At 45.4% G+C, this 15,800-nt stretch overlaps 2 protein-coding genes and 1 non-coding gene across 5 annotated transcripts in view; 1 reads left to right on the forward strand and 2 right to left on the reverse strand.

Annotated features, from left to right (window-relative positions):
- LOC131184502 (immunoglobulin superfamily containing leucine-rich repeat protein-like) overlaps positions 1 to 15,800 on the reverse strand; it is a 195,095-nt gene that overhangs the window by 68,683 nt on the left and 110,612 nt on the right. The window lies entirely within an intron of this gene.
- Positions 1 to 15,800, reverse strand: part of CCDC33 (coiled-coil domain containing 33) — a 108,759-nt gene that overhangs the window by 32,936 nt on the left and 60,023 nt on the right. For all 3 annotated transcript variants that reach the window (XM_058155850.1, XM_058155849.1, XM_058155848.1), the window contains 3 exons: positions 7,735 to 7,858; positions 6,385 to 6,518; positions 5,799 to 5,870 (listed from right to left, as the gene is read on the reverse strand). In XM_058155850.1, the coding sequence (XP_058011833.1) occupies positions 5,799 to 5,870; positions 6,385 to 6,518; positions 7,735 to 7,858 (330 nt within the window). The remainder of the gene's footprint in view (positions 1 to 5,798; positions 5,871 to 6,384; positions 6,519 to 7,734; positions 7,859 to 15,800) is intronic.
- Positions 15,370 to 15,476, forward strand: LOC131184935 (U6 spliceosomal RNA). Its single transcript, XR_009152059.1, has one exon. It is a non-coding gene; the product is annotated as a U6 spliceosomal RNA (small nuclear RNA).

Consider the following 15,800-nt stretch of genomic DNA (forward strand, 5'->3'; position numbering starts at 1 on the left):
CTGTGTGACAAAATTAATTAATTAATTAATTAATTAAAAAAAAAGATTCCTGCGAGTTTCTTGGACTGCAAGGCAAACAAACAAGTCAGTCCTAGAGGAGATCAACCCTGACTGCTCTTTAGAAAGCCAGATCCTGAAGAGGAAACTCAAATCCTTTGGCCACCTAATGAGAAGGAAGGACGATGGATGCCGGGAATGATGGAGGGCAAAAGAAGAAGGGGACGACAGAGAAGGAGGTGGCTGGATGGAGTCACTGAAGCAGTCAGCATGAGCTTAAATGGACTCCAGAGGATGGTAGAGGACACGAAGGCCTGGAGGAACGTTGTCCATGGGGTCGCACGACTTCGCAACTAACAACAACAGATAATCTTATTTCCAGCCGGAATTTGGGAACATAATTTTCATTGCAAAACAAGATGATTGTTCAATGACTTGCACCTGATTTTACGGTTATTTTTTTTTTTTTTGCATGGGCATTAAGCAAATCATTGCAGTTGAGAAATATGTGGACTTTATGTGCGCCAGCTTCCAACTTATTGCCATATGGGGCAGGGGACGGGCCAATGGAGAAATGGGCAGGGTTGCTTACAGAGTTCACAGAACCATAAGTTTATGAAAGTGCAGCTATTAGGAGTGAGCTACAACACCTTGTGTGGCCAATAGAGAGCAGCAAAGCAGCATGGAATGGTTAACTCTTCGCTGCCACCTAGTGGTCATGTGCAGAATGGTCAGGTGTGCTACTGGGGGTGGGAGGAGAAGGAAGAAGGAAGAAAGGAGGAGGAGGAGGAGGAGGAGGAGGAGGAAGAAGAAGAAGAAGAAGAAGAAGAAGAAGAAGAAGAAGAAGAAGAAGAAGAAGAAGAAGAAGAAGAAGAAGAAGAAGAAGAAGAAGAAGAAGAAGAAGAAGAAGAAGAAGAAGAAGAAGAATATTAATTGGGGGGCTGCAAGCAGCTGGTGGACTGACCACCCTGGCGGTACATCATCCTACATTATCCTTTAATTTATGTACTCCCCCTCACCCACCATGCACTTAGCAATCCATCAGCACCTGTCACTGGGGAGGGAGCCCCACAGCACATGGCAGCATATTGAATTTCATCGTGATCAGCCAAGATCCCCTTTTTGTGTGTATTTAAAAAAGAAAAGGAAAAGGAAAAGATGGGTGGGGAAGGGAGGGGGTGGAATCATGTTAAAGCAGTTTAACGTGACAGCAAGCATGAAAAAAGAAAGAAAGAAATGATGGCTTAAGATCCCTGTTCCTTTTAGAATTAATTAACCCCCCATGGATGGCTTTAGAAAGCTCCATAGATGTTCCTGAGCCAAGGCAATCTCCCTCTCTCTCCCTCTCTTCTTCTCTCCCTCTCTCTCCTTCCTTCTCTCCCTCTTCCTTTCTTTCTCTCTCCCTCTCCCACTTCCTGTTCTCTCTCCCTCTCTATTTCTCTCCCTTTCCCTTTCTTTCTTTCTCTCTCCCTCTCCCTCTCCCATTTCCTCTCTTCTTCTCTCCCTCTCTCTCCTTCCTTCTCTCCCTCTTCCTTTCTTTCTCTCTCCCTCTCCCACTTCCTCTCTTCTCTCCCTCTCTATTTCTCTCCCGCTCTCTTTCTCTCCCTTCTTCTCTTTCTTTCTTCCTCTCTCTGTTTCTCTGGGTCTCTCTTCCTCCCCCCCCACCCCGGCCTCTGTCAAATAAATTAAAATACAGGGTTGTGAGGTTCTTGCTTTCAATGGAAGATGGGCAGAAGTTTGTAGGACCTAACGTCCTGGCCAGAGTTATAAATGTAATATTTTATTATTATTGTAAAGGTTGAATCCTCCTCCTCCTCCTCCTCCTCCTTTTCCTCCTTCCCCTCCTCCTCCTCCTCCTCCTCCTCCTCCTCCTTCTCCTCCTCCTCCTCCTCTCTCTCTGTATATTTATTAGCACTACAGGGGGAGGGGCTCTGCAACCGACAGTCCTTCCGAGATCAAAACAATAATCAGCTAAATGAATTCTGCAGCATTTTCCCGCATGACCAGGAGTGATAATTTACTGCAGCAGCCAGCTGGAAGAAACGGGGATTAATTCTGCACTTACTGACACCCCTGTGAATAATTCATCACGTGCGGACCCTCCCCGCTCCTCCTCTCCCAAGTGCTTCCCCAGACAGCCCGGCCCCAAACCATGGGAAGGAGAGGGGCCTCCGGATGAAAAAAGCAAAGGAATTAACCTGCCAGGTTTAAGTTTGGCCCAAGTTACGAAGAAAGAATACAGAAGCAAACCGGCTTCCTGCAAGTTCAACGTTAGTCTTCTACAGAGAGTCCTTGACTTACAACAATCCGCTTAGTGTCCTTCAAAGTTACAATGGCGCCGAAAAAGTGACTGATGACCGTTTTTCACATTTACGGTCATTCCTGGTGTGTCCAATCACACTTGGCCAATAAAAATTTCTGTTCTATTCTATTCTATTCTTCCTGGTCATGTGATCAAATTTCCGACGCGCATTTCTGACGGTTGCAGTGTCCCGGGGTCACGTGATCCCCTTTTTGCGACCTTCTGACCAGCAAAGTCAGTGAAGAAACCAGATTCACCTAACCACCTTCTTACTAACTTACTGTAACCTCCCTGGCAAGGAAGTTTATGAAAGGTCTTGGTAACTATCTTTAAAGCGCTCCATGGCATTGGGCCGGGTTACTTACGGGACCGCCTACTGCCACTGATTGCCTCCCACCGACCCGTACGCTCTCACAGGGAGGGACTCCTCAGGGTGCGGTCAGCCAGGCAGTGCCGGCTGGCGACGTCCAGGGGAAGAGCCTTTTCTGTGGGGGCTCCCACCCTCTGGAACGAACTTCCCCCAGGACTTCGCCAACTTCCTGACCTTCGAACCTTTCGCCGCGAGCTTAAGACACATCTATTTATCTGCGCAGGACTGGACTAGAATTTTAAATTTTAAATTTGGTTTTAATGGGGTTTTATTATTTTATTGTGGTTTTAATATTCGGCCGTATTTAATAAGTTTTTTAAATTGGGGTTTTAATTTGTACTTATATGTGTGTTTTACTAGGCTGTAAACTGCCCTGAGTCCCTTGGGAGACAGGGCGGTATAAAAATATGATAAATAAATAAATAAATAAATAAAATGGGGCAAAGCTCGCTTTTAAAAATGTCTCGCTTAATAGCAGAAATTTTGGGCTCAATTCTGGTCATAAATCAAGGACTTCCTCAACACTTTTCACATCGGAGGACAGTCTAGATATGATCCTAGCAAAGATGTCATTTGTTATTGTTCCTGTGGCTGAGTTTTCTCTCCAGCAACTCATGCATTGTAACCTCACACAGAATCCCCCAAAGGTGAAGATTACACGGGGTACCCATGATACTTGCAAATCCCCATCATCGTCTTCATTTAACAACCCCATAATCCCTTGCGGGGTGGAGTCTGGGCAAGTGAATGGAGGTAGCAGATGGCCGGATGACCTTCCTGTCGCCAATGCAGAGTTTTGTTCAGCAGATATATTCTCACTGCTCCCAGAGAGAGAAATATCTGCCTCTACCTAGGATCGAACTCACAGCCTCCTGATTGTGAGGCAAGAGCTCCACCTCTAGGCCACCACACCACTCCTCCGTGATGCTTGCAAAGGCTCTGATGGAAATGTGGCAAGGTTCTGTAAATGTCCTTTTCCCTCTCCTTCCTTCCGGATATCAGGGAGCAGAAATGAAATGGTTTAAGTAGACAGTGGGGGTGTATTTGGTCAGGGCTGGTTCACATCTGCTTTCAACTCAGAAAGTTGTCCATCTCATTGTCTCTCAACTCAGCCTGCCTCAAAAGTTGTCGGGATGGGGGATAATAGGAGCATGGACATCATCTCAAGATCCTAGAACAGTGGTCTCCAACCTTGGCAACTTTAAGACTTGTGGACTTCAACTCCCAGCTTTGCTGGCTGAGGAATTCTGGGAGTTGAAGTCCACAAGTCTTAAAGTTGCCAAGGTTGGAGACCACTGTCCTAGAAGAAAAAGAGGATTCTGCACTGATCAACAAACCCACACAAACATGATGGACAGACATGATCCTTGGTGTAGCATTAGAAATTTCTAATCGATCATCCATGGTAGGATATCCACTTCTGGTTTCCATCTCTTGGTAGAAGGGTCACCACTAGTAATCCACCTATGGTTCCTCCTGACATCTAGTTGGCTCAATCATCAGAAACTCCCTTGGTCCCCCTGATAATAAACTGGTTTCCAACAGGTAAGTGACCCACACAGCTTGGCTCCAGAACTCAGCTCAGAAATGTAACCTTGGAGTGGACTTGATCCTTCATTAGTTCCCAGGAGCTTCCACCTCTCTGTGGATAGGTGTGAAGGATGCCATTGCTAAGCAAGCTCCATGCCTTCTTATATGAATTATGGTATCGCATGCAGCCACGAAAGAGGCTGAATTTGGGCTGCGGCGATGCAACGCTTCTTGAGTCGCCCTGAAGACCGCTTCCCGTCTTGCCAATTGTTCTGTCAGGTCCTGTTGTTTGTGGGTCAACGGTTGGTTGCAAAATTATTGTGTTTTCCCCCCTCTCCGTTTCCCTCTTCCCTTTCTTATTTCCACCCCCATTCTTCCGCATTGTAATTTAGCCCCCGGCGAGCTGAAACGGGTGCTGAGCTATGAATTGCTCTCAACCTGTGTTGTTTCAAGACTGCTAGCCTGCGGAGAGCAGAAAGGGAAGGCAGCCAGGAGGTGGTTCCCAAGGCCATGTCAAACATCATCTATATTCATGAAATGGATTTAGGAGGCCCTGCTCTCTAGTAGAATCGGCTGCCCAGCCGCCTGGGGTTTCTAATGCTTTTTACAGGGCTTGGATAGAATGGCGAGGAGGCGATGGAAGGAAGCTTAATTCAATCCAGCCACAGACCGGGAGGTAGACAGGCAGAGGTCTAGCAAGATGGTAGGTTCAAAGCAGCCAAAGGATTAGGAAACATTGTGTTGCATCTGTTGTGCATTTCCCTTTTTCCCTCCACAAGCACGCCTCTTTAGAAAAAAACACCACATTTGCATAGCTTTCGTATGCCGAGCGAGCCTTGCGCAAGCTTGGAAATGCATCGATTTTCGAACGGAAGACGTGTTTGCAGGGTACTGGTTGAATATGAATTATTTTGCTCCGGAGAAGAATTGAATTCCAAGCACGGCTAGATTTAGAAGCTAGGAAACCTGTTGCGTTATTCCCTTTTCTCCCAACACAATCCTGTTCTCTCTTTCCTCTGCTGAGTTCTCAAAACTGATGTGATTAGGTGTGAGATGGGGTAGTATGCGAGTTGGCCTTTTGTGGCAACCCACTCCTAGCATTAACAAGAATTGGGCTACCACAGTCAATAGTAAAAATGGTTTATTTCGCAACGTGTTTTCTTAACTTAGACTTAGAGTTTAATGTGTTGTGTGAACTCTCCCTCTCTCTCCCTCTCTCCTCTCTCTCTCTCTCTCTCTCTCTCTCTCTATCTCTCTCTCTTGTCTCTCTCCTTCCTTCCCTCCCCTTTCTTTCTCCACATCCCTATTTTTCTGAGATACATGAAACTAAGGATGAGACCCAGTGGTGGGATTCAGCCAGTTCGCACCACTTCGGGAGAACCGGTTGTTAACTTTCTGAGCAGTTTGGTGAACTGGTGGTTGGAAGAAATCATTAGGGCAGAGAACCGGTTAAATTATTTGAATCCCACCACTGATGAGAACTATACATTTTTCCAGTCCCAGATGGATTATGACCACTTAAACCCCAGAATTGACTGCAATCGAGACATTTGACATTCTGGTAGAAAGCTACCAAGTCATTGAGTTTCCTAATCTTACCTCTGAATTGATCAACTGAAGGCCAAGTTGGACAGTTGGAAGTCCACCGGACGTAGTTTTCATAGTGGTATCCTGGGGAAATAATAAGTAAAAGACAAAATCAATTAACAGTATGTAGAATTTGTTACTCAAGTTTCCTCAGAAGAATTCTAAAGCCTTAATAAAATTGATTATACAAGTTTCCTTCTTAATGTTGAAGAATTGCTTTGCCGGAGAAGATTAAAGGGCCAGTTAACCTAAGCTGCATTTTTAAAAAAGAAGATATTCAAAAAGTTTTCAAGAAGCGTAGGGGAACAAGAATTCTTCTATTGCATTTATTTATTTTAGTTTATTTATTTATTTATTTCGTCAAGCATGTATTTTATGACAGATACCATGTTTTCCAATCTGGACAACTTTGAGATGTGTGGACTTCAATCTCCAGAATTCCCCAACCAACATGGCTTTCTGAGAGTTGAAGTCCATACATCTTAAAATTGGCCCAGTGGGAAGAGAATGACCTGGAGCACAAATGTGATGGAATTCACCCATTAAAAAAAAAACACCCCGATATTATTCCACTATAATCTGATCCATCCATTCCTACCTGAATGGGTAGATTTTCTACCCTAATTCCACTTCGGCTGCTGTCTGCCGCAAGCTTTCGGTAAACTCGGTTGGTCAGCGGCAGCACGGAGTAGCCTAAAAACATTGGTGTGCCTTCCAGATCGTCTCCTGGCGCTGGCAGTGTTGGAGAAGAATAAAGAGTGGATTAGCTTACTTTGTAGAGGTATACAAAAGATCAAATAAAACAAAATGATTTGTCTTTCTCAGGATCTGCTAATTTTCGAATTCAAATCCTTCCCATTAAGGCTTCCGTTCTGGGTTTTAAAGTTGTGATTGAATGCATGGTTTCCACATTGAACCAGTTTGGGGATGCTGGGCCACAAGTGGACCTATAACAAATGTTCAAGAATTAATCTTAAAGACTTGTGGAGTTAAAGTGTTCTGTTTTGGAGGTTCTGACAAGTTCTGGAGAACCGGTAGCAGAAAGTTTGAGTAGTTTGGAGAACTGACAAATACCATCTCTGGCTGGTCCCAGAGAGGGGAGGGAATGGGAATTTTGCAGTATCCTTCCCCGAGGAGTGGGGAGGGAATGGAGATTTTGCAGTATCCTTCCCCTGCCACACCCACCAAGCCACGCCCACCAAGCCACACCACGACCCCCCCCACCTCACAGAACTGGTAGTAAAAAAAATTGGATTTCACCACTGGATACAATTCAATGAGGCTCGTGGAATGGTCTTTGGTGCTCTCTGAGCTTGGTTGCTTTCTTGAAGACATTTCATGACCCAACTAGGTAGCATCATCAGTGCTACAAGGGAGCGGGTTTGTTTATTTCTTCACTGTTAACTGTTCTTCACTGTTCTTCACTGTTCCTTCCCAATCAAGGAAACACGAACTCAGGTAAAAAATCATACAGCAAACAACAGCCTAATCCAGGAACCACCAAGACCACTCACTTCAAGACTGACAGGGCAAGCCACTTGTTTATAACAGAGAGCAAAGCCCACTCCCTACCAGCACTGATGATGTTACCTAGTTGGGTCATGAAACATCCTCAAGAAACAACCAAGCTCAGGAACCACTAAGGACCCCACAGTTCAACCCTGAGTTATGACTATTCTCTTCCACCTTGTTAACTAATCTAGGTTCTCCTGCTTGAGCAGGGGGTTGAACAAGAACCTAATCTAAAAACTAAGTCTGAACTGATTATCTAGCCACAAAGAGAGTCTTCTATGAGCTCTGGAACCTATCTTAGACGCCACCATGCCTTACGGCAAGGTTCTTATGATGGCCTATGATCTGGGAAGAGATGGCAAGCTTCTTGGGCTCATTCTCCTCTCTTAGAAAAAAAGTTGCCGGCTCCTTGTTACACAGCAAACCTGGGACTTACTCGATTTATAGTATTCAATTAACAAGGCCGTATCATCCGAAAAAGCGGTAGCACCATCTCTTCCTTGAAACAGGAAGGAAGTATTCCACATGGGTTGTTCAGGAGGTCCACCGAGTGAAGACACCTGAAGGTTGGGAAAAGATAGGATGAAAAAGATAAGAGAGATACAATCAAGATCAAGTGGAGTGCTAATACCACTCTATAAAGCCTTAGTAAGACCACACCTAGAGTACTGCATCCGGTTTTGGTCACCAGACTATAAAAAAAGAGATGTTGAGACTCTAGAAAAAGTGCAGAGAAGAGCAAGCAGGATGATTAGGGGACTGGAGGCTAAAATATTCGATGAACGATGAACGGTTGCAGGAACTAGGCATGGCTAGTCTAGTGAAGAGAAGGACCAGGGGAGACAGGATAGCTGTCTTCCAATATTTGAGGGGCTGCCACAGAGAGGAGGGGGTCAAGCTATTCTGCAAGGCACCCAAAGGCCAGACAAGGAATATTGGATGGAAACTGAACAAGGAAAGATTTAATCTGGAAATAAGGAGAAATTTTCTGACAGGCACAGAAATTTTCTCCATGGCACAGGACCGGGTTACTTACGGGACCACCTACTATAGCCTCCCATCGGCCTGTGCGCTCCCATAGGGAGCTCCCATAGGGAGGGCCTCCTCAGGGTGCTGTCAGTCAAACAATGCTGACTGGCGGCCCCCAGGGGGAGGGCCTTTTCTGTGGGGGCTCCAGCCCTATGGAATGAGTTGCCTCCGGAGCTGCGTCAACTCCCCGACCTCCGGTCTTTTAAACGCGAGCTCAAGACTTTCTTATTCCACCCTGCGGGGCTAGCTTGAGGAAATTTTAAGTGGGGTTTTAGGATTGCTTATTTTAGTGTTAATTTTAATTGGCCAGTTTATAATTTAGTTTTTTAATATGTTTTTAATTTTGTCTATGTACTTGTTGTTTTAACTTGGCTGTTCACCGCCCTGAGTCCTTCGGGAGAAGGGCGGTATAAAAATCTAATAAATAAATAAATAAATACAGTGAGAGCAATCAACCAATGGAACAGAAGCTGCCTTCAGAAGTTGTGGGAGCTTCGTCATTGGAAGCTTTCAAGAAGAGACCAGGCTATCATTTGCCAGAAATGGTGTCGGGTCTCCTGCTTGGGCAAGGGGTTGGACTAGATGACCGACAAGGTCCCTTCCAACTCTTGTTCATCGAATCTAAAATTCAGGAGGCACCGCAGATGATGAACATCGGTGTTGAACCAAGAAACCTTAATCGCCTGCTTGGCTGAGTTCACACGGAGAAGACTGCACGGTCTTTCTAATAGCCTGCTGAAAAGGCAATAAAAAAAATAAACAGGCAATAAAAAGGAGGGAAGTTTTACGTATTACACAGCATAACAATTTCGCCATAAAATTTAATTGCGCAGGAAGCCGGAGATAAAGTATTTGCCGTACATCCTCATTTTTCAGATCCCGTAGATCGATGACTCCAAGAAAGAGCGTAGGGACCAGGGTGGGAGCAGATCAAAAGTCGAACAAATCAAGAATTTCTCTTTCTCGGGTTCATGAGATGTTCCCACCCTCAAACCCTACAAGAAGGAAATGTGAAATCAGGAACCATCGTCTCTTTTTGCTCCTTAATAAGGAGAGACATGGTACTTCGTCAGTTCAGGGTTTCCCTTGAACTCTAGAATCTAATAATCTAATTAATCCTTAATTTAAGACCATTCCTTTAGGGACCATTATTTCAGATTTCATTTGATCTACATATTTTATAGGAACGGATCCAGGAGTGGGCTTCAAAAATTTTAGCAAGGGGTTCTCTGCCCGATTGCTGGGTGGGCGTGGCCGTGGTGGGCGTGGCCTAGTCAGCCTCCTGCACCATGATTGGGGGGGCTTTTTGCCCTCCCCGGGCTCTGGAGGCTTTCCTCGAGCCTCTGGGAGGGTGAAAACAGCCTCCCCAGGCTCTGGAGGCCTTCTTGAACTTCTGGTAGGCCCTTTTTTTGCCCTCCACAAGCCTCCACGTGTGCCCTGCACTTACCTGCATTCAAAACAGGCCGTGTGGGGATTCATGGGTGGGGTGGGCGGGGCCACCAGGAGTTGGATTTGGGGAGGTTCTCCGAACTGCACAGAATCTTAGCTAGAGGTTTTCCCAAACTCCTACGAACCTCCAGCAACCCATCCCTGAACGGATCTAACTTGCACATTTGGGGACTTTTTTGTGGATCAGAAAGGCGTCATCCTTCCACATCCACTGTCTTAGGACTGGACAATGTAGTTGCTGCCCATAGAAATATCCCCGAGAAGAAAATTGTGATAGAAATGTCTGGATTAGGGAAATTTGCATTGTTATGCCTTTTTTTTCTCCCACCCCTTTTTTTTGGGGGGGGGCAGAAAGATCCTGAAACCTGATTGAACCGACTTTGGAATGAATAAACACCAATCTGCATGGGCCAAATATTGATTAAACAGTACACCCCCAGCAATCAAACGAAATCTATTAGAAAAACAAGCATGCAGGCAATTAGCAAAGGAAACATGCATTCTCTTCCCTCTCGCCTCAAACCAGGAAGGAGGGGAACGAGCTGCAAGAGAGAAATTCTTGCTGACATTCGTATTCATGCATAGGAACCCCAAAAGCTGCGTTCACACAACAGGCTTAACAAAGGCAGATATAAAGGCTGAGGTGGGTTGCATGCACAAGAGCTGCTACTCTTGGTTACTACTGAATCATCTTGTTAATCTTTCTCTACCAGTAGGTTGGCTGGTGATTCCTTGGGTGGCACAATCCCAGATAATGGGTTAATCAAATGATGTATATTGATTAAACATAGTCTCTCTCTCTCTCTCTCTCTTTCTCCCTCCCTCCTTCCCTCCTTCCCTCCCTTTTTTCCTCCCTCCCTCCCTTTCTCCTCTCTCTCTTCCTCCCTCTTTTCCTTTCTCCATCTCTCTCTTCCTCCCTCCCTCCTTCCAACCCTCCCTCTCCCTCCATCCCTCTTTTCCTCCCCTTTCTCACCACCTTCCTCTCTTTCTCTTCCTTCCTCCTTCCCTTCCTCTCTCTTCCTCCCTCCCTCCTTTCTCCCCTCCTTCCTTCCTCCCTCTCTCTTCCTCCCTCTCTTCTTCCCTCCTTTCTTCCCTCCTTTCTTCCCTCCTTTCTTCCCTCTCTGTCTCTTCCTCTCTCCCTCCATCTCTTCCTCACTCCATCCTTCCCTCTCATTCTTTTCCTCCCTCTTTTCCTCTCTCCCTCTCTCTCTTCCTCTTTCTCTCTCTCTTTCTCTCTCTCTCATACACACACACGCACACACATTTACAACCCAGAGTTTTCTTAGGCAAAACACTAAAGGAACATCATTACTTATTCATTTAATAATAGCATTTACATACCTTCAGCCCCCATGAGGCCGTCCAGTGATTTACAAAAGGCTGGGACATAAAATCCATACAATCATAGCCCTCAATGATTAAGTCACACGCATAACCCCGAAGGTTATCCTCCGCACTCACTCTCGCTCTCTCTCTCTCCCCCCAACCAATTCCCAGGGCAGCCTAGAACTCAGACATCCCGGCCAAATGTCTTCTGACAACTTTAATGCCGTTGAATTGTTGAGGTCCATTGAACTGTTGGGGTCAATGCTGCAAAACTCAACTAATAGCCACTCCGACCAACTAATCTGAAATCCCGTTCCTGTTGGGTGAGTTTCTGTTATTCTTAGAAAAAAAAGCTTATCAGCTTTTTTTTTCTCAGAAAAGCTTATGGAGGCCAAGGGGCACTGGGCATTATTCTAACCAAGCACCATCATCTTCCATCAATCATGATAGAGTTGGAAGGGACCTTGGAGGTCTTCTAGTCCAACCCCCTGCTCGGCCTAGGACTTAAGGAGAACTTTCCTGACCGTGAGGACAATGAACCAGTTGAAATGGCTTGCTTCCAGAAGTTGTGGGTGCTCCAACCCTGAAGGTTTTCAAGAAGATACTGGAATAGGTTCTCCTGCCATGAGCAGGGGGTTGGACTAGAACAAAGGCAAACCTATGCCACATGTGTTGGAAGCTGCACCGAAACCATCCCACGAAGAATGCGTGGCCTTGCTGGCTCCTATTCTGTATTCCTGTGATCACACAAGCGCCGGTCAGCTGGCCGCCGCACGCGTGAGAGTGGCGGAACCCGGAAGAGCGGCGTTCCATCACACATGCGCAGGCTGGCACCCGACCTTCCAGGTTGACATTGCGCGCATGCATGATGGCCAGCTGTTTGTCGGGCACGCTTCCATGCCAATATCTGGATGTTCGGGTGCCAGCTTGTGCATTCATGATGGTGGATCGTCGCTCTTCCGGGTATCGGCGCTTCTGCGCGCATGAAAGCCAGCAGGGCCACGCATACCTCGCGGGATGGTTTCGCACGCCACTTCCGGCACGTGGACAGGTCAAAGGTTCGCCATCCCTGGACTAGAAGAACTCCAAGGTCTCTTCCAACCCTATTATTCTATGTTCTTGATGGAAAAATGATGCCAGGGAACTCAAAACTTTACCAGTGCACTTTCTAAACCAGGGGTCTCCAACCTTGGCAACTTTAAGCCTGGTGGACTTCAACTCCCAGAATCCCCTAGCCAGCGAAGCTGGCTGGGGAATTCTGGAAGTTGAAGTCCACCAGGCTTAAAGTTGCCAAGGTTGGAGACCCCTGTTCTAAACCACTCATGATCCACGGAGTCATCCTTTCAGGGATATTTCTGAACTATCCCCAAGAGAAAGAGACTGTGTTGCAGTATTTCTCAACCTCGCCAATTGGAAGACTTCAACATCCAGGATTCTCCAGAAATTGTATAAGGTTGTGTAGGTGGGTGAATGTACGCTTTCTGGCTTTCTTCTGCTTTTTATTTTTTATTTTTGCAACCCTTCGCTTGCCTGAGGACAGACAAACTGATGGCATTTCACACTGCCACGGATGGATGGCTTAAAACTGGGGTTTGAATGAGTTTCCAATGTAGATCTTGCGGGCTGTCGGGTGACTGATCGGCGGAGTAAAGAAAGGAATCACCGTTCAAAAATGGATACAACAGCTCAGCACGGACACCCAAGGGTTAAACAATCGAATAAAAAGGACATAGGAAGAAAGATTGTGTGTGGGTTGGGGTGGGGGGGGTTGAAGAGAGAGGAGAGAGAAGAGAGAGAGAGGACGTGATAGTTCAATTCCCCCTGAGGATTAATTTGTAATTCAATTGCTAAGTGCAATCCTGATGCCCAGAAAGTGTAATTTACGGTATGTAAAGCAAACCGCTTGGGTGGGGTGGCCTTAACCCCATTCATACCCCATTCGTACTTGCTGCTTTGAAAGGCTGGAGATGGGAGCCGTTTAGAAATTGTGACTTTGGGGGGGGAGGGGGGGGTTTTCCACCCTCATTTGGGATGATTCCAACTCTATTGAAGAGATCCCCCCACCCCCACAGTTATAAAATACATATGAATAATTGGGTTTGGCTAGTCTAGTGAAAAGAAGGACTAGGGTTGACATGATAGCAGTCTCCCAATAACTGAACAGAATAATAGAACAGAAGATAATACGAATCAGCAGTGGGAAGATGATCTCAAACCAATATATATATATATTCATGTAAGTCTGGAAGAATAGAACGGAATGGAACGGAACAGAACGGAACAGAACAGAACAGAACAGAACAGAACAGAATAGAATATTATTATTATTATTATTATTATTATTATTATTATTATTATTATTATTATTATTATTATTATTATTATTATTTATTGAATTTCTAGACCGCCCTTCTCCCGAAGGACTCAGGGCGGGTGTACAGCCAGGCTAAAAACATACACAATATACAATATTAAAAAACTAAATTAAGAAACTTATTACACAGTTGGCCGAGAAATTAAAACAATTAAAATCTAAAAACCCCAATTTAAAATTTAAATAGAATTTAAAATTTAAAAACTAAACAGTTTAAAAAGTTTAAGCTAGCCCCGCGCGAATAAACAAATATGTTTTCAATTCGCGGCGAAAGGTCCAAAGGTCAGGTATTTGGCGTAAACCAGGGGGAAGTTCATTCCAAAGAGTAGGAGCCCCCACAGAGAAGGATCTTCCCCTGGGGGCGCCGCCAGCCGACATTGTTTGGCGGACAGCACCCTGAGAAGTCCCTCTCTGTGAGAGCGTATGGGACGGTGGGAGGCATGAGATAATAGCAGGCGGTCCCGAATAGAATAGAATAGAATAGAATAGTTGGAAGGGACCTTGGAGGTCTTCTAGTCCAACCCTTTGCTCAGACAGGAAACCCTATACCATTTCACACAAATGGTTGTCCAATCTCTTCTTTAAAACCTCCAGTGATGGAGCACCTACAATTTCTGGAGGCAAGTCGTTCCACTGATTAATTGTTTAATATCTCAGGGGCTGCCCCAAAGAAGAGAGAGTCAAGCTATTCTCCAAAGCCCCTGAGGGTAGAACAAGAAGCAACGGGTGGAAACTCATCAAGGAGAGAAGCAACCTAGAACTAAGGAGGAATTTCCTGACAACGAGAACAATTAATCAGTAGAACAACTTGCCTCCAGATGTTGTAAATGCTCCAACACTGGAAGTTTTTAAGAAGAGGTTGGACAGCCACTTGTCTGAAATGGTAGAGGGTCTCCTGCTTGAGCAGGGGGTTGGACTAGAAGACCTCCAAGGTCCCTTCCAACTCTGGTATTCAGTTAAAAGGGACAAAAGCCATCACCCATCGGTGTCCTTTCTCTTGGCCCTGCTGAGAGCAACTGCACAGGACTTTCCCAAAGCTGTATTTAAATGAAACTCAAGGTCTGGAGGTCAGCCTTGTGATTTAATTTTGTTCTTTCTTAGCAGATTGAATTTTGCTTCCTCTGCGCAGATTCAATTTTGTGGTTGTTGGTTTTTTCCCCCCCTTCACAGAAGAGCTACACGTATTCACCTACAGCCTTCCTCCTCACCAAGAGCATCCTGCTTGGAGAAAATTGACTGAAATAGGAAAAATCCAAGGGAAATCGAAAAGGGAGGTTTTCTATCCCTACTCCTAGGTAGCTCCTGGTCTCTGTTGCACAAAACCAACATTCATTTCAGGTCTTTTACAAAACTGATAAAAAGCGAGGGAAGGGAATATATTTTCACAGCCCAGATGGCTCCACTAAATCATTTATAACACCCTATCGACATCCTGTATCGTTTTTTTCTTCTTTTTCGCCAATTCCAGCTGGCAACGTGCCCCATCGGAGGATTGTCAGTTAAAACCGGATGGAACAGGGACTTCCCTTCCCTTCTCACCTCCCCCCCCCCCACAGAAACTAATATTCATGAACCTAGGACTGACTTCTTGCTATCCTTATGTTCTACTCATTGTCTACGGCTTCCTGTGGGCCAGCGTGGACAGCTTTTAAAAATATATCTCCCATCACAGCTTCTGCAACTCATTCAAGCTCCAAAGAGTGGCAAGAATATCTCTGGAAGACATTATTTCATTGGTGATGGATGTCCAACGTTCTTTATTGTCTTAAGATCACAGAAATAAGGTCTCCAGTATTTGTAACACTGATGGAACGCGGGAGGAAGGGTGCAGTCCAGAAAAGCAAGAAGCAACTGCGTATTATTTTATTTTATTTATATTTTATTTTAGTATATCTGCTCGCTTCGGCAGCACATATACTAAAATTGGAACGATACAGAGAAGATTAGCCTGGCCCCTGCAGAAGGATGACATGCAAATTTGTGAAGCGTTCCATATTAACCTTAAACTGTCTACTGTTGACCTCATCCCATTCCTAAGAGATCTGTAAGGGGCGTGCATAAATGCACCAGCATGCCTACCATCCCTGTCCTAATATTCCGTTTTACTTACTCTTTTCTTATATTCAAAGTACGTTTATATTTTTATCTGTGATCTTATATATCAGTGACGGCGAATCTTTATTCCCTCGGGTGCCGAAAGCACATGCCAACACCCATAATGCAATGCCCCCCGTAGGCCACGCCCCCCATGCATGCAAGTGCAACCCCCATTTTTGTGCTAACAGGCCTCCCTGAAGCCTCCTGGAACCAAAAATGGGACATGG

The sequence above is a fragment of the Ahaetulla prasina genome, chromosome 13 (genome assembly GCF_028640845.1).
Source record: "Ahaetulla prasina isolate Xishuangbanna chromosome 13, ASM2864084v1, whole genome shotgun sequence".
NCBI lineage: Eukaryota > Metazoa > Chordata > Lepidosauria > Squamata > Colubridae > Ahaetulla > Ahaetulla prasina.